Raw genomic sequence first — 16,614 nt, 5'->3', positions numbered from 1 at the left:
CCATGTGGGTCCTTGAATTTAAACACAGCTGTGTGCGTGCTTGTGTTAAATCCATTGACCACTGTGAATCCCAGAATGAGACAGTGTGGTGTATTAGGTAAGCTTTGAGGAAATGCCAAGAATCTCTGGGGAATTACTACCACCAAACTGCTCACAGTACGTGCCCCACCTCATGAGCCACTAAGCAACTTGTGTCGAACATATAACATGCAGCGAAAGAGTAAAGCCCAAGTTAAAACCTAACCCTTTTTGCACACCCCTTTATCTTTATAAAATTAGAAAGGGGGGAGCATTGAAACATTGTTATATGTAAATATTTAATCCCCTTATGATGCCATGTTTTTATTATAGTAAATTTGTGGTCGGTTATAGTATCAGCATCAGTAATTTCACAGATTCTGTGGTAAAAGGTTAAATGTGATTGAGGCATATGAAGCTGTGACACTCAGAGCATTTGTCCATTTGATAGATATGTCAAAAGCAGTGACCCCAGTTTAGCTGTCACAGTGACCTGTCGGGTTTGGTCGACTCACTTACGGGATTAAATCATAAACTGCAGCCAATGAGCTCATAACAAATAATCAGAGCAAACAAATGAGTTTGCCAGCTGTGTTCGGAGCAAACAGTCACCCACGGCATTAAAGAACCACCTCCATGCTAGATACACAGAGTGCGGCCTGTCCTTGTGACATCCACAATATTAAAGAGCAGAAATGGACTAAGCTGTCTGTTTCAAATAGTCATAACTGAGATTAATTCACATCTCTACAGCTTGTGATCTGAGAATATCAGCGTTAGACATAAAAGTATCGGTTGTAAATTCAGTTTTTTGTATTCGTGATTTTGTGTGTGTGTGTGTGTTCACACTTGGAATTAAATGAAAACCTAGGTGTGCTTTGACATTATCTAAAGCATCCTGGGAAAGTGCACGAGCGCAAATAGGGTGCGTGAAAGCCTCCTCAAACGGAAACTGTGACCTGTGGAGGGACTTCATTAAAGAAAAAGTGCACCTGCACGGCTTGCCGGCGTAACTGGATTATCTGGGCCTCCTTAGTGAAACGGAACAGGATGCTTCTTCCGGGTGCCTCTCCAGTAGTTTGTTTTTTGTTTTTTTTCAATCTTTCTATGCTACCTTCCCATTCCCTTTCTCAGTTCCATGGTATCAAGTTAGTGTACAAACAGATACTGAGGTCGTGTGCACAACTCTTCCAAACTCACAGACTGAACAAAAGGAATGACTTTGCATTTCCTTCCTTCATCCACGCCGTTTTGTCGTTAACCCAACACTAAAAGACGCATAGGTCCAACTTGTGTCTTTTGGCTAAATAGAGTTAGTTTAGAGGTTGGACACTCTGACCTACATGAGCAACAACTTGCTTTTATGTTGGTTTGTATGTTCGCACAATGTCATCTGACACATGCACAGACCAAGAGGACGAGCGTCTTTATCACTTCAAAATGTACAATTTCCATTTCTTTTTGTTTTTCTTTAAATGTGTACTCATGTTGAGTTTTATAAGCAACCCTTCTCGAAAAAAGCTGGAGCGGTGGCATGTTTACAGCTGTGTTGCATCATCTCTTTTTCAAAGCCGAGGACAGTTTCTGCAGGTTTGAAAGCCAAAACATTGCTCCATTCTTGCTTGACATGGGATTTCAGTGCCTTCGCAGTTTGGGATCTCTTTGTTTGTATTTATTTTATTTTATGATGCTCCAACAGTTTTGTTTACTCTCGTACTCCAAACCAGACTGTTAACAAAATGGATGGTCCCTCTCCTCTTTATCCTGAAGGATAAGAAGATTTCCAAAAAGAAGTCCTACTTTGGCTGCACAGTAGTCTGGTGATTAGCACCATCGCCTCATAGCAAGAGGGTTCCAGGTTCAACTCCTGGCTGGCTCCTGTCTTTCTGTGAGGAGTTTGCATGTTTTCCCCATGTATGTGTGGGTTCTCTCTGGGTACTCTACCATCCAAAAACATGCATGTTAGGTTAATTGGTGTCCCTAGGAGTGAGTGTGGTTGTTTGTCTCATTTGTCTCTCTGTGGTCCAGTGATGGACTGGAAACCTTTCCAGGGTGGACTCCACCTCTCACCTGATTACCACTGAGATAGGCTCCAGGCCCCCTGCGACCTGATTGATGGATTAAGCGGGTATAGAAAATGGATGGATGGAACTCCTGCTGCTCCAGCTTGTAGAGAGATAAAGGATACATCTCATGTTTTATTATGTTGAGAAAAATGAAGTTTTTTTTTCATTTAATTTAATTTCTTTCTCAAAAATCTTGCTGATCCATAGTATCAATGTATGTGCATGTATGACACAACCTGTAATGATTTGATTGAAAAGATTGAAATTCCGTTAAAGTATATTCACGAATATCAGATAAGTGAAGGAATAACAATCGATCGAACAGGCTCAGTCTGAAACGAACATGAAGACTTAAACAGTCGACCGGGGAAACGTGTTCTTCCTTATCATCTAAACCATATTTGGGCTCTCTATCGCAGCCCCTTCTCTCACTCGCTGATTTCGCTGAAATGTAAAATACTTGCAGAACTCAGGTAGCAGCTCGTCAACTTAAATGTTCGTGATTGGAGCGTATTTTAAGAGTTTGTCACAACTTATCCTTTCCAAGTTTGGTATGCTAGCTGCCTTGCATAAGCACAACTTGGTGGGAAAAGGTAATAGTGTTTTTTGAGAGCAATAGTTGTTGGGTTGGTTAAGTATACCTAAGCCTCTACATACTCCAAGAGTGATTTAAGTATTGAGTAAAGTATTCTAAGATGTACATCTATCTATAGATAGATAGATGTACATATATATATATGTATACATATAGATATAACTATATATAGAGAGAGATATTATCAGGCAATCTATATATATAGAGATATATCTCTCTCTCTACATATGTATATAATACACACTTTTACTTAAATGTTACTGATTATAATCTTGCAGAGTGAAAGAAGAGCAAAATAGGGCCTGATAACTGGCACGTTCTCGTGTACATCAGCTGAAGAACACTAGATGTAGGTTTCAGTGAACATCAGGGTGTTTTTGGTGACATCCTTCTATGTTTTATATTGTCATTTGGCAAGCTATACATATTGTTATGTGTTCTGTGAGCGAGCGCCGTCTTTCTTAGAGTAAATTACTTTTTTTCGTGTTTTTTCAACTCATTATTCATGATCTTATCGCTCATGCAAGGTCAAGTAGTGGAAGCTACAAGTCCAGGAAGAAAACTCAGACATCTCTCTCACCAGTAACACTCTCCAGCTCCTCCTGTGGGATCCTGAGGTGTTCCCAGGCCTGAAGGGATATATGACACCTCCAGAAGGAGCAGAGGCTCCCTAGGTTGTAATATTGGAAAGTGAAAATGAGTCATCTTTGTCTTTTTTGTCTAATACATGTCCCTCCTTTGAAATCTATATGAATTTTTTCTTACGACACACTTTGTTGAAGGCTGACAAGGATAAAGCCAACTTATGTGCCACCGTTTTACGAAGCATGTTTGAGGAGAGTTTGTGACAAGGACTCAGAAAAAAGGTCTGGTTTCCACATAAGTTATCTACAGGGGGTAAAGAGAAACATTCCAGAACAAATTGGATCCACATTTCACTCTGTTATATCCTGCGGACAATATCTTTGAAGCACATTTAGAAACTGACACTGTTTGAAAATGAGAATAATCCCAAAAGGCACTGTCACTGTATTCAAGACTATGTTGGGTTCAATTCCACAGGGATAAATTCAACATTTATTGAAAAATAAATACTACTTTTTGGGTAATCGTGGAAAGGACTGTGCGCAAAACATATAGAATATTTAATTTAACCCACCCAAACTTTGTTAGCATTTTTAATCACAGATAGTTTGCACCCTCGAACAACAAACACAAGTATTACATATTGTTTGTATGTGTAGCTGACCTGTCATTGTAAGATAATGTGGAATATTACTTGACAACCTCAAGGATACAAAAGAGAAAAGCAAAGATAACCATTTTTGCTAACAGCTATTCTGTAGCTCGCACTTCTAATTTGCGTAAAAAGTGTTCTTTTTTAAAATGTGACGTCTCTGTCAGAATAAGTCCGTTTTAAAATACTTACTTCTGCATCCTATCAATACACTAACTTCTTTGTTCAAGCAAATCGCTTTTGTTGCACCAAAAGCCGTTAACTGTATAACTCATTAAATGACTACAAATCCCAACAACTCCACTTCCTGTGTGAGCTCATTCCAGCCAATCAGAAACCCTCTAAATTTATGGCAGCTCTCTGGGGCACGGGGCCAGCGCGTCTAGCCAGCTCGAAGTGCCACGACTTCACAGCAGACTACGGATCCAGTGGAGTAAGGGGAAGAACAGTGGGGAAAAAAAGCAAGTTAGCTATACAGGTACCTTTAAACAGAAGTAATTTAATCTCCAACTCTAAGCTCTTTTTTTTTTTACCCTCGATCCATTTCCTTTGAAGCAAGCAGACGTAGCCTTATCACCAGCGGAGTAAGTGTGGGATTGTTGGAATTTTTTATTCATTGAGCCAGGGTTAGCTAGCTTGGAAAGCTATCTATTGCCAAGCCCTGAGATAACTACTAGAGTAAAAAGACTCAAGACTAAAGTTGTCTAGGATTATTTTAAACGCCCTTCCCCTCCTTATCTGTGTAGTTTGTAGTTTTATTCTAAGGTTTGTAGCACCGTTTTATTGCGCGGACCTACACTTGCTATGCTGGACATTAGCGAAGTTCATTGATTCATAGTGTTAGCTTCAGAGCTAGCTGCCAAGTATTGATAAAAAGAACATCACACATGATGATTCTGGGACTTTGAACTTTGTCGTTGTTTTAATGTTGTTTCTTATTATGTTTAGGTTGTCTTTTTTAACCCAAATGCCCCTTTCGCTCGCGGTGTCGGTGCTACGATTAGCTTGCCGTTAAGTAAACAGTCTTGAAATTTAATGGAAACGAAGCTTTCCCAAAAGTGTATAGTATGAAAACTGCTATTTTTGTTTATTTGCTGTTTGTTTTTGTTGTTGTTGTTTTACAAAAATCACAGTATGTCTGATCGCCAAACTAATGAAAGACAAATACTTTATAAAGAGTTTTAACACCCGAACGCCTCCACTGTGGGAATTTCAGTGCCCTGTGATGGAAATCCAGATTTTTTTTTTGAGATTAAAGTACATATCGCTTTGGATACCCCAGCGAGTTTAGTCTCCTGGAAGCTGAGATGCGCCTAAATCTTTAGACGGCCTGAGCTGGTTTTCTTGAAGTCCTCCTCAGTTCGGTCTGAGTACAGATGCACTGACGTGTGACACCGCAGATTAGGAGGCGGCATAATCTCTGTTTTTTAGACCCCGCAATGAACAGGGACTCTGGACTCTGTTTTGATTGTGTTAAAGTCGCTCGGCACTTTCCCCCTGCAGTGCCCTCAGGGTTCACACTGGCGAGCAAAACAAGTCGTTTCCACGACGTTCAACGAAGGACGTCGCTGTTCTCCGGTAGGATAACATTCCCGACGATTATAGAACATAAACACGGATATTGAATGATAGCGCAGCAGGAAGAGCGTAAAGAAGGCGTTTTAGTGCCTCTTAGCTGTCATACACTCCGTGGAAGGTTTTCCTGCCCCGCGGGCTCGATGTTCTGGTTTGTGAGTCAAAAGGCCCTTCAGGGGCCTTTTTTTTCTTTTCTTTTTTTTTCTTTTTTTAAAGGACAGGAAATTAACGCCAACCACCAGCCAACTTCTGGAAATATTTTTCAGTTTTCCATCTTTTTTTATTTTTTGGTGCGTGTTTAATCTACTCTAGTGCACCATTTGCCACGCTGTATTATGAGTAGAGTTTTCCCAAACTATGATTTAAATGTAAAAAAAACAAACAAAAAAACTGTTAAAATATGCTAAGCGACGCTCTTGAGAGAGGAAAAAAAAAACAACCAAAAACTTTTTTTTTCTCTCATTGCTCATATTTAAAAGTTCAGATGTGAACTTTTCAATAAACAAGAAAGAAAGCCTTTTATAAGAGGCAATGACGGTCATTTTGCTGTGTGAATTGGATGAGAACTCCAGATGTTTGCTTCCCGTTTGTTTGATCTGACTTATGTGGACAGCTTTAAGATCATTTTGTCATCGTGATAAACGATGATGGGCACAATAGTGACACCTTGAGGCTGTTGACGGTATAGACCGGGTTAGTTCCTCACACAGCAATGAGTCTTCCCTGCTCAGTTAAGAAGGCTGCTTTCAGATCATTTTCGCACAGGCACAGAGAAATACTGTTACCTGTGTTAATGCGTTCCCTGTTCTCTTCTTAGGTTTACTAAAATCAAATGATGGATATCTATGACCCCCAGACCCTTGGGATTATGGTATTTGGTGGATTCATGGTGATCTCCGCTGTCGGAATCGTCCTCGTCTCCACCTTCTCTATGAAGGAAACCTCTTATGAGGAGGCTCTGGCTAAACAGCGCAGAGAGTTGGGTAAGATACAGTCTGTCCGCTCTGACAAAAAGAAAAAAGACAAAGTGTCTGAGAAGAAGAGCCGAGGAAAGAAGAAAGAAGACAAGCCCAATGGAAAAATCCCAGAGCAGGACAAGACCGAAGAGGCTGCAGAAGGCGATTCTGAAGCTGACCCAGTCGCTGAGCCTGCTGCTGCCGCCCCAGCTGTATCTGTTGCTCCTGCTCCCATCCCTGAGCCTGAGCCTGCCCCTGCGGTTGAGGTTAAACCCCTGGCCGCTGAGACGCAGCCCAAAGCTGCAGCTGAACCAAGCTCTGTTGCCGAGCCCTCACCTGTGCCCTCGCCGAAAGAAAAGAAGAAGAAGAAGGTGGCAAAGGTGGAGCCAGCCTCAACAGAGCCAGCTGCACCAGTGAAGTCCTCAGCAGCCCCCGTTGTAACCCAGGCTCCCGCTTCTGCCTCGACCAAAGCCACCACCCCAGCCTCTGCACCTGCCCCTGCTAAGTCTGCACCGGCATTAAATAAGTCTGCCGCATCAACCAAGAGTGCCCCTGCTTCTGCTCCTGCTTCAGCCCCTGCATCAACCAAGTCTGCTCCTGCTTCTGCCCCTGCATCAACCAAGTCTGCTCCTGCACAAGCTAAAACGTCCCCTTCTGCTGCCCCTGCATCAGCCAAGTCTGCCCCTGCAGCAACCAAGTCTGCTGCAGCCCTGACCAGGTCTGCACCAGCTCCATCCAAGGCTGCCCCGGTGCTGGAGACTGTGACTAAAGATGTCCCAGTGATGGCTGTGCCCCCAGTGGGATCTCAGCAGGCTGCCGAAGTTGCACCAAAATCACAGGAACCCAAAAAGAAGGCGTCCAAAAAAAAAGCTGAGCCAGGTAAGCAGATGTGGTCTCGGGATAACACTTACCTTATTTATTTATTTCAGATGTGGAACTTTGGCCTATGTGTAGCTTTTAATCTAAATTTTAAGATTAAAAACTAGACCCCCTCCTTTCTCTTTGAACTGATGGGCATGGTTATCTAGGGAGGAACTACAGTAGCCATAACACTGTTGATTATACATTTAATGTTTTGGAGGCAAGACTGGAAGCATGCCTGCATATTTGAGTTGCACAAACATACACTCGCAGTGTAAGGCAGAAACAACTTGTCAGTACCGATCACCTTCCAGCGGTGTACCCATAGTACCAAGGGTAATGGTGGGCAATGTCTGGCACTCAACTCTGGAGGGCATAAAGCCTACCAGCTTGTCCAAACACTGTTACCCTGTTTTGTTAGCTCACAATGCCTTTCAGTGCCTCTGACAATGAGCAGAGAGGAGGGGTTGGCTTTCTCCCTTGCCAGAGGCTTGTCTCCGCCTGGTGCCACAACGTGCCATCATTTTGCCATCTGAAACTGCCCAGACCCAAGGGCCACATCTCAACCTTGTTGTTTTCCTGAAGTAATGTGAACGACCTGTGATCTCGGTGTTGGCTTAAAACCTTAAAACCTAAGAGGAGATTTGAATTCCTTCAGTACTGGTTTCATGTTTGCATTTGCAGTGGCAGCAGCCGACTCTGCCGACGCCCCGTTGTATCTGCCCTATAAGGCCCTGGTTTCCACCATCAGCAGCATGATGTTCAGCGAAGGAGAGGCGCATAGGCTCATCGAGATCCTGTCTGAGAAAATTGGCATCATCCAGGATACCTGGCACATGGTATGAGACGCAGCGGTCTGTGACGAAGACGGGAACTGAAGGTTCACTGAATCCATTTAAAGAGACTCCAGACTTAAAGAGACTCTCGTTTCTTTTTTTTTTCTTTTTTTTTTTTCTATTTGATTTTTAGGCCACTCAGAAGGGGGATCCAGTGGCCATGCTGAAAAAACAGCTGGAGGAGAGAGAGAAACAGCTGGCGGCAGAGCAAGAGGATGCTTCTGCTGTTAAGAACCGTCTCAGAGAACTCACTAAGGTTGGACATGCAAGGGTCTTAAAGAGCTGCCAAACACACACCACAGCGCATAGTTGGGCCTAATGAGCCACGTTGTGACGTACGGTGTATTTATACTTTTGTCCTGAAGGTGGCACTAGAGGAGAGTTTATTAGACAACCAGATGACACAGGCCTTTTTTTTTTTTGTTTTGGTGCAAGAATAATTTTTCACCCAGAAATTGAGCAGTCATCAAGTTAGTTAAGTTACAACAATTTTCAATTGTCCCGAACCAGGTGTTGAACGAATACTGTGGCGCCAGAGATAAAGCCACAGTCTCTACAAGACGAACCGTATTGTCCTCCCGATCGTTATTATGGAAGTGTTTTCTGTCTAAAGTAGCTTTTTGGCCACAGAAGCATTGCAGTTTATCTGAATCCATCGGCCTGTGCTTTCTGCTTATCAGGAGCTGTCTGCTGAGAAGTCCAAGGTGGCCAGTGTGGAGACGAGACTGAGTTCCCAACTGAGTAAGAGGGAGCAGGAAATGATTGCCCTGCAAGCTCGCATGCAGGCCAGTTACCAGGACCATGTGGCCCAGACCCAGAGGCTTAATGCAAAGGTCAGTTCCAGGAATATTACAATTAACAAAAAAATGTACACTGTTTATATTTCTGTCCATCTTGTGCTTTAATGCTCGCCCTGTTTAATCGGCCATGTTTTTTTTCACCCTTGAGATTCACTGTCCATGTGAAAGATTTAAGGCTGGTGACTGCACTGGGGCCAAGGGTTTGTTTTTATGCTGTGAATTTTGAAAATTCCTCAGGTCCTGAGCCTCCAGGACCAGCTGGAAAAAGGCCCCAATGCCCAACTTGCACGTCTGCAACAGGAGAACTCAATCCTCCGCGATGCTCTCAACCAAGCGACGAGTCAAGCAGAGAGCAAGTAAGTCTTTAAAAGTTCGGCATGCGTTTGACCCTTTTTTTACGATAATGTGAGAGTGTCAACTCAGAATGTGGACAAACTCAAAGGAACGTTTTTAGAAGTAGCCCTGAAGGCTGAATTATATGTTTGTGAGCCATGTGTCTCTGTCCCACTCACTTTTTCACTCTGCTCTCAGACAAAATGCAGAGCTGGCCAAGCTGCGTCAGGAATGTGCAAAGTTAACCAAGGAGCTTGGAGAGAAGACCGAAAGTCTGCTTGCTGATGAACACTTGAGAAAAGGGCTGGAGGCCAAGGTTTCGGCTACAGAGAAGCAGCTCTCACTGCTACAGGTTGGCTCAGCCTGCAGGAACATCACCTCATCTTTCTTATAAATAACATGATCAAGTTTCCAATGTAGAACTAGGTTTTTTTTTGTTGTGTTTTTTTCGGAAAAGGTGCTTCTTTCAGCAGCCGGCTACTTCTGTATCGACACAAAACCTAAGACTTTCCCACCTATTAGCATAAGTTGTTCATGTTAAGGGAAATTGAATTCCTGTATACTCAGAGCCCAGGACAAGACTGTAATGCAGCTGTACAACAACAGGGCTGCAGGGAACATGCCTCTCACCAGATGGAATGAATGCGTCGCTTCTCTCTAGCTGGCTGTTATTAGCTGTAAGGGTGCAAGAACAGTCTGATGCTATTTACGACACGTGGCTTTCAAAAGGGAAGTGCACCTTCGTCATACTCGGTTGATTCACGGCTCCATTTTACCCACACGGTCTCCTGCTGATGGAATGCTGTTGGGCTGAACTCTACTGGTTATTTGGCGGGACTTTGTCAGCACTTTTGGCAGTTTACATAGTTTAATCATTAACTTCCTCGCTGCCAGCACTAAGATCTTTGAACGTGTTACTCAATGCAGACTGCCTCAAGTCGATATGTAGCTGTAAAGATGAAAGATTTTCTTTTCAGCTTATCTGCCTTTTTGGAGATAGGTTACATTGACTGGCTCTGATCATATTCAGTACTTTGCTGCTTTGACTAAATATGGCAAACAGCTCGTCTTCTTCTCTTCTTCACGTTCAAAGCTCTACTTGCAGGAACCCTTAAGCCAAACGTATTCTTACTGTCCTGCAGGTGGTTCATTAGTTGAATTAACATTCTTCTATAAAAGAGTACATTTTAAAGACCCTCTAGAGTCACTGCTTTAAAGTCTGTGATTTGTTGCTGCCCCCTGCTGTGTGATTAACTTAATTGATATCTTCCAGGCCGGCCAGGCAGAGGCTGAGCAGGCGCTGCAGAAGAAATTGGAAGAGGTGTGTGAGGAGCTCAGATCAACACAGAGTAGATGCAACAACCTGCAGGCCTCTTTGGAGAAGGCCCAACAGGACAGCAGCACACACTCAGGTCAGAGGAAGGGAGAACGGGCTCTTAATGGCTTTCAAAATGTAATACCTCGGACTTGGTTTTGTGATTGGACTTTAAGAAAAGAAATTGAATCAAGTGGAAAGGAAAACTTGTGCTTTACTGTAGAATATGAAACGTATGGAATAGATTGTGTTTTGTCCATGCAGAGAGTCAAGCGCGTATGGGGGACTTGGAGGCTGAGATCGGGGAGCGCTCTGCTCAGGTGGAGGCCCTCACTGCCCAGCTGGAAGAGACTCGGGCAGAGAAAACCCAGCTCGTACAGCAGGTGGCCACCATCAACTCACTGCTAGAGGCCAGTCAGAACAAGGAGGAGGAGGACAACAAAGAGGTAAAGCATTGCTGAAACTGCTGAAATGCATATCTGATCACATATGTTCCGCCACCCCTGAAGACGCTTGTTATTTCTAATTCAGCCGGCAGATGGAGCAGAGCTGGAACAGCTGAAGCTCAGGTAAGTGTTTGATCCTTCCTTTGGCAGAATCAGATGTAGGGCTGTGTCACTGACTGAGTAACACTCTGCGCTTCCTTTAAAGCTTGCAGGAGAAGGACAGGCAGTTGGACACACTTCACGAGGAACTGAAGCAACTGCAGACAAAGAAGGAAGCTGCCGTAAGTCTTACCAGCATCCGTGCTTGAGTCTGCTGTCAAACAGTATCACTTCTTTTTTTCTTTTTGCCCTTTTCTAACGTGTTATTTCTGATGCTGGTAATGTTAACCACATGACATTGTCTGCTCCAATAGGAGAACAATATTGTTGAGCTTGAGCAAAAAACCAAAAGGTATGAAGCTTTTTATTACCCCCCCCCCCCCTCCCTTTTAGATGCCCCTTGTTATTAGCCTTTGATCCTTGATGCTGTTCTGTTTGGCTCCATGTAGTGAGGATGCCAGCCTCATCTCATCACTCGAGAATGAACTTCAAAACCTCAAAGAGGAGATGGCGCAACTCAAAACCACAACAGTAAGCGTTGCACTTGATGCGTTGATGTTCCTGATTGCACTTGACAAGTCAAAAATGTATCCCCTTGCATCTGTTTTTCTTTTCTGTTTCGACAGACTGATACCTCCACAGAGATGGCACAGCTACAGAGCAGGTACTGCATGCACTGCTTAGTCGTAGTGCTTCAGTCTAGTTAATTCACTCATTCATTGAGTCGCGCATGTCAAAAGGTCAGTCATTTATCAAAAGGTCTGTCCTCTCTAGTCTGAGTGAGAAGGATGGCCTTGTTACATCACTACAAGAGGAGCTGAGAGAAGCAAAAGAGAAGCCAGCCACAGATGAAGTAAGTCTTCTGTGCTTATTATTTCCTCCTTGGTTGATATAAGTTTGTTAATCGCATTAATGACTCCGTCATCCTTTGCTGGAACAGAATTCTACAGCACAACTGGCAGCTTTTCAAACCGAAACCAAAGAAAAACTCCAGTCGCTCTTCCCACACATACAAGTAGAGCCAGAGCAGGTAAGGAGGGGAGATTTCACAAGAGAAGTGGCTGGGGGATTAATTGACTCCCACTCTGATGAAAATGCAGTGCTCAGTAAGGTTTTGTCTGCTTTTCTCCTCCTTTTAGTCAAACTGGTTACAAGTATTTACACAGAAAGCTCAGGAGGCTCTCGGCCAGCAGAGGCAGGAGTCTCAGTCAAGCACAGAGCTGCCAGTAAGCCACATTTTCTGTCCCATCGCCGTGAGCTGCTTCGGATTAGTCCCGGTGAAGACATTCTCAATGCGTTTGTTTTTGTTTCAGGAGTTGCTTGAGAAACTGAAGGAGGCAGAGGAGAGCCATGGCTCCCTGCAGGCCGAGTGTGAGCAGTACAGGACTGTCCTGGCTGAAACCGTAAGTGACTGGATGCCATTACAGGGTGGTACACGACGGAGTGCGTTTTTAGAGCACACACATACTTTTTTTTTTTTCCCCTTTTCATTTCTTTATTAGGAGGGAATGCTGAAACATCTGCAGAAGAGTGTGGAGGAGGAGGAGCTGGTGTGGAAGTCCAAAATGGCAAACACAGAGGAACAGTTGAAGGAGGCAAGTCAAAACCGGCCTGTGAATTAAAGGGACTACGACTTTATTGTTTTTCACCACCTCATTTATACAATCTAAACACAGTCTCTTGTCACACTACCAGGCTTTGCAAAAGGTCAGCAGCCTTGAAGCAGAAAACCAAAGTGTAGAACAGGTAGGTTTTTTTATTTTTAATTTTTCTGGGTTTTAAAGCGCATCTCAGCATAAGCTAGAAGCTTCAAAGTGTTGTCTTTTACTTTGGGGTTGCAGTTGAAGGAGCAGATGATGCTTCTGGAAGCCCAGCTGGAGAAGCAGACAGACAACCTGGTCATTTCAGAGGAGCTGGAACAGGTACACGAGCATGATAAAGCTACAAATACCTCTGTTAATCTGTAACTATTTAATGTTACAACAGCTCTGTTAGTTTTCCATTAAATCCTTAATTATTTAGCACATTTAAAGGCACCAGCTCGTTTCGCTGTAATTGCATCGATGCTCGTCTAACATCTGTTCGTCTCCGTGCTGCACGCTATGCTCAGCTGAAGCTGCAGCTGTCAGACTGTCAGAGCCAGCTGCATTTGGCCCAGAAGGAGGCCCAGGCACACAAGGAGGAGCTTGAACAGGTGAGATTTGCAACAAACCCAACGATATGCTCAAACTGACATACCAGAGTGACTGAAGAGAGATATAGGAGTGTGTGTGGTTTTTTTTTTTTTTTTTTTTGGGGGGGGTGGGGGGGGTATTTATGACATAACATGTCAAGGAATTCGTGGAAATGCCTCCTTCCTGTACACAACCATTTTGGTGAGATGTCAGCGAGGTGTAAGCACAAAGGGGATTCATGGATGGCGGTTGCATAACCAGTGACTGGCGACGGCTTCCTGTTTCAGGTCAGGGAGCAGCTGGGCGAGATCACGATGCGGGCTCAGGGGGAGCAGAACGGCCCAGCTGAGGCCGAACCCAGTCAGGTCAGGGTGCAAAAGTGACAGGGCACCCTTCACTTCCTGTCCGAGTACTGGACGGTGACCGGAAACGGCTCTCCTGGGATCATCTTCGTAATGAACGTTTTCAATTGCTTTGAGTCTGAAGTGGGCTTGATTGAATTTGAAGAGAATCCCCAGGGTGCTGTATTTCCAGTCTGTCCAGTACTCCTCCGACAGAGCGGCTCCTCATGCTAACCACTGTTTGCATCTACTACCTGGACTTAACTCTGACTGCTGCTGTTTCTCCACTATGTCAGCATGCTCGCCTCACCTTTGTCTTCACTTATTTGTTTGTTCGACTGTTAACGGCATAGAACATTTGTGTCTGACTTCAGCCTTTCTCCCTAAAAGCGTGTGAGAGGGAACTAACTTTGCTCACAGGGCGAGCAGCTCTCGGTGTGCGTGGATGCATTCAGTGCTGCTGCTTTGGCGCATTGCGAACTAAATCCGCATGTTTGGTGCCAGCTGAAAATCTGAGTGTATTTATGGCGCGTCTCTGTTTGTCTGTCAGGTCCAGAGGGAGTTGAGTCAGACAACAGAGAAGCTCCAAGGGGAGGCGGACCTGAAGCAGCAGCTCTCGGAGGAGTTTGAGCAGGTAGCAGACACTACCGATGCATTGTTGCTTTAAAAAAAAAAAAAAAAGAAGCTCCCAGTGGATAACATAAATCTGCCTCTTCCAGGCCCAGAAGACTGTAGCAGAACTTCAGGCCCAGTTGGATCTTTTAAAGGATTCTGCAGAGTCACCACAATCTGACACTGAAGACTTGGCTCAGCTGAAAGTGAGTTACTGTCGATGTAATTATGATGAGATCTGCTTTTATATGAATATTCATTGACGTGGTATACATGATTTAAAAGAAATATGTAAATGTTTTCATTGTTTTGCAGCCCTTTTATATATACAGAACTTTTATTTTAGAGATGTTTTTTTTAAACATTTGTCACTGCTGTTCGCACAGGAGCGCCTGGAGAAGGAGAAGAAGCTGTCCAAAGACCTGGGCCAAGCAGCCACCAAGCTCCAGCAGCTTCTCAAAGCCACTCAGGAGCAGCTGACCAAAGAGAGAGAGACAGTGAGAACACTACAGGAGCACCTGGAGGGCAAGGTGAGACCACAGCTACCCACGAAGCAACGCATACACTCAGATCGTCCAGGCGTCCTCATTTGGTCACTAATCTTTATCGTCTTTGTTTTTTAGGGAGATTACGTGGAACTGAAGGAAGGAACGTCTGTCTGAGAGCAAGTTCACTGCGGACACTACGAAAAACTGCCAAATATGCCTTATGATTACCATAGTTATGCATTCCAAAATTTTTTCTTTCTTGTACTGTAGTTGATTGCATTTGTTGCAACTGTAGAACTCAAATACTTTGTGTAATGAACATTTCATTCAAAGTAAGGTTAGAGGAGAGAATCCTGCAGCAATCTTAACTGAACCCACATTCCATCTACAATTCTGACTATGTCAGAAGTTATTTATCCCCTTGCCTTAGATTCCAAACATTTCCTCATAGTTCAGTGTTAAAAGGGAAACCGAATGTACGTCAAACGTACATCAACCTGTGCAATTACTTTGTATGTCTTTTCTATGTGGTTGAATGATGGGAACATTTTCTGGTTTGTCGATGCAGTACCTTTAGGGCCTGCTTCCCTCTGTAGCTGGCTGCAAATAACATACATCGAATTTGTATGAATGAATAAACTACAGTGTTAGCACTATGCAATTCTGTTTAGTTGATTTGAAGTTTGAGTGAATGAATCAAATGGCGGCGGCGTACTGCGCAGCTTCCTCGAGCCATGCAAGAGTAGAGAGGTTTTACTCGGCTACTACGCAGTCGTGTTAACGGTTAAACATCCTGCAAGTGTGAAAAGAGCGTAGAAGGAGAAAAAAAAACGTCGCTCTGCTGTGTGCAGAACGGTTTCTGACAGGAAGTGTTGCTACACAGCAACATCCTCGCAGCTTGTTCTCACAGTGAAATGGAGTTAGAAATTCTACACACCACAGAAGTGACTCACATCACTGCTTCTTTAAGCTTAGGTTACGTCTATTCAAGTGAAACGGAGACCAGGAAATCTTATTGTAAAGAACACGTATGCTCTTTTTTTTTTTTCCCCACCCCCATGCTCTCTCACGCAAGATGGCTATCTGCCTTTATAACAGATTACAGAGAAGTCGTGGGCTTTTAAAGAAGTGAAACCAAACTTAACGGTGTGTCGACTTTTTATTGAAATAACGTGCGAAAGGAGACCGAGTTGGAGAGAAGGACCAATTGCATTGAGTTACAGTTGAACCATCAAGGCGGCCCTCCTCGAATCATGGTGACGAGTTCCTGCTCAATGTTGGTAGCATTCCTTATTTGGACTGATTTTGAACGCACGAGGCCACAGTACAGTGACGCTGCTGCTCAGATGATTTTGGTACGTCCAAATGGTTTTCTGGAACACAGTCCATTATTGACCCAGATGTGGTGAAATCGGTCCTCAATTCAAACCAGCAAAAAGCCATAGCAGTGCTGGAGTCATGTTTTCAGGTTGTCTTTTATGAGAACAGCATCTAAGGATTGCACTGAGGAAACTTCCAACAATATTCAATTTCAAATAGGTCAAAGACAAGGGTTTTAAGTTTATGGGACTGATAAAAGGCAATTTTGTTACCAGAAGCACTGGTGAACCCGGATGGAATCCAAAGCAAGTAATGGAGACTCTTTGGCAACCAAAGATCCAACTTTTAATCCATTTATGCGTTATAATTTGACAGTTTCATTTATCAATACTCAGCACTGTCTGCAGCAATTTTAGTGAAACTTTAGATAAGTATTATTGTATCCAAAATGTAACAGTCTAGGAAATATGGATATGCGTAATCCGTACACACTGAGCAAATCATTTTAAATGAAAAAAAATATTCTAAATACTGAGGGGAAA

At 43.6% G+C, this 16,614-nt stretch overlaps 1 protein-coding gene across 3 annotated transcripts; it reads left to right on the top strand.

Moving 5' to 3' along the window:
* The first annotated feature begins 4,301 nt into the window (after positions 1 to 4,301).
* Positions 4,302 to 15,413, top strand: rrbp1a (ribosome binding protein 1a). 3 transcript variants are annotated; one of them, XM_072391218.1, is made up of 27 exons: positions 4,302 to 4,500; positions 6,309 to 7,326; positions 7,993 to 8,147; positions 8,278 to 8,400; positions 8,825 to 8,977; positions 9,182 to 9,300; positions 9,476 to 9,629; positions 10,551 to 10,689; positions 10,857 to 11,038; positions 11,124 to 11,161; positions 11,244 to 11,319; positions 11,452 to 11,489; positions 11,587 to 11,668; positions 11,764 to 11,801; positions 11,912 to 11,990; positions 12,078 to 12,167; positions 12,277 to 12,363; positions 12,451 to 12,540; positions 12,640 to 12,732; positions 12,833 to 12,883; positions 12,979 to 13,059; positions 13,248 to 13,331; positions 13,599 to 13,676; positions 14,203 to 14,286; positions 14,372 to 14,470; positions 14,651 to 14,794; positions 14,888 to 15,413. In XM_072391218.1, exons 2-27 carry the CDS (start codon positions 6,324 to 6,326, stop codon positions 14,924 to 14,926), a joined length of 3,399 nt encoding a protein of 1,132 aa, XP_072247319.1. In that variant the 5' UTR covers positions 4,302 to 4,500; positions 6,309 to 6,323; the 3' UTR covers positions 14,927 to 15,413. The 3 variants fall into 3 exon arrangements, with proteins under 3 accessions (XP_072247319.1, XP_072247321.1, XP_072247320.1); XM_072391219.1 differs by lacking the exon at positions 4,302 to 4,500 and adding an exon at positions 5,403 to 5,494; XM_072391220.1 differs by lacking the exon at positions 13,599 to 13,676.
* Positions 15,414 to 16,614: the final 1,201 nt, after the last annotated feature.

The sequence above is a fragment of the Leuresthes tenuis genome, unplaced genomic scaffold (assembly GCF_036924035.1).
Source record: "Leuresthes tenuis unplaced genomic scaffold, fLeuTen1.0.hap1 SCAF_8, whole genome shotgun sequence".
NCBI lineage: Eukaryota > Metazoa > Chordata > Actinopteri > Atheriniformes > Atherinopsidae > Leuresthes > Leuresthes tenuis.
The sequence above is the reverse complement of the archived record's forward strand: the minus strand, read 5'-3'. Positions and strand labels throughout refer to the sequence as shown.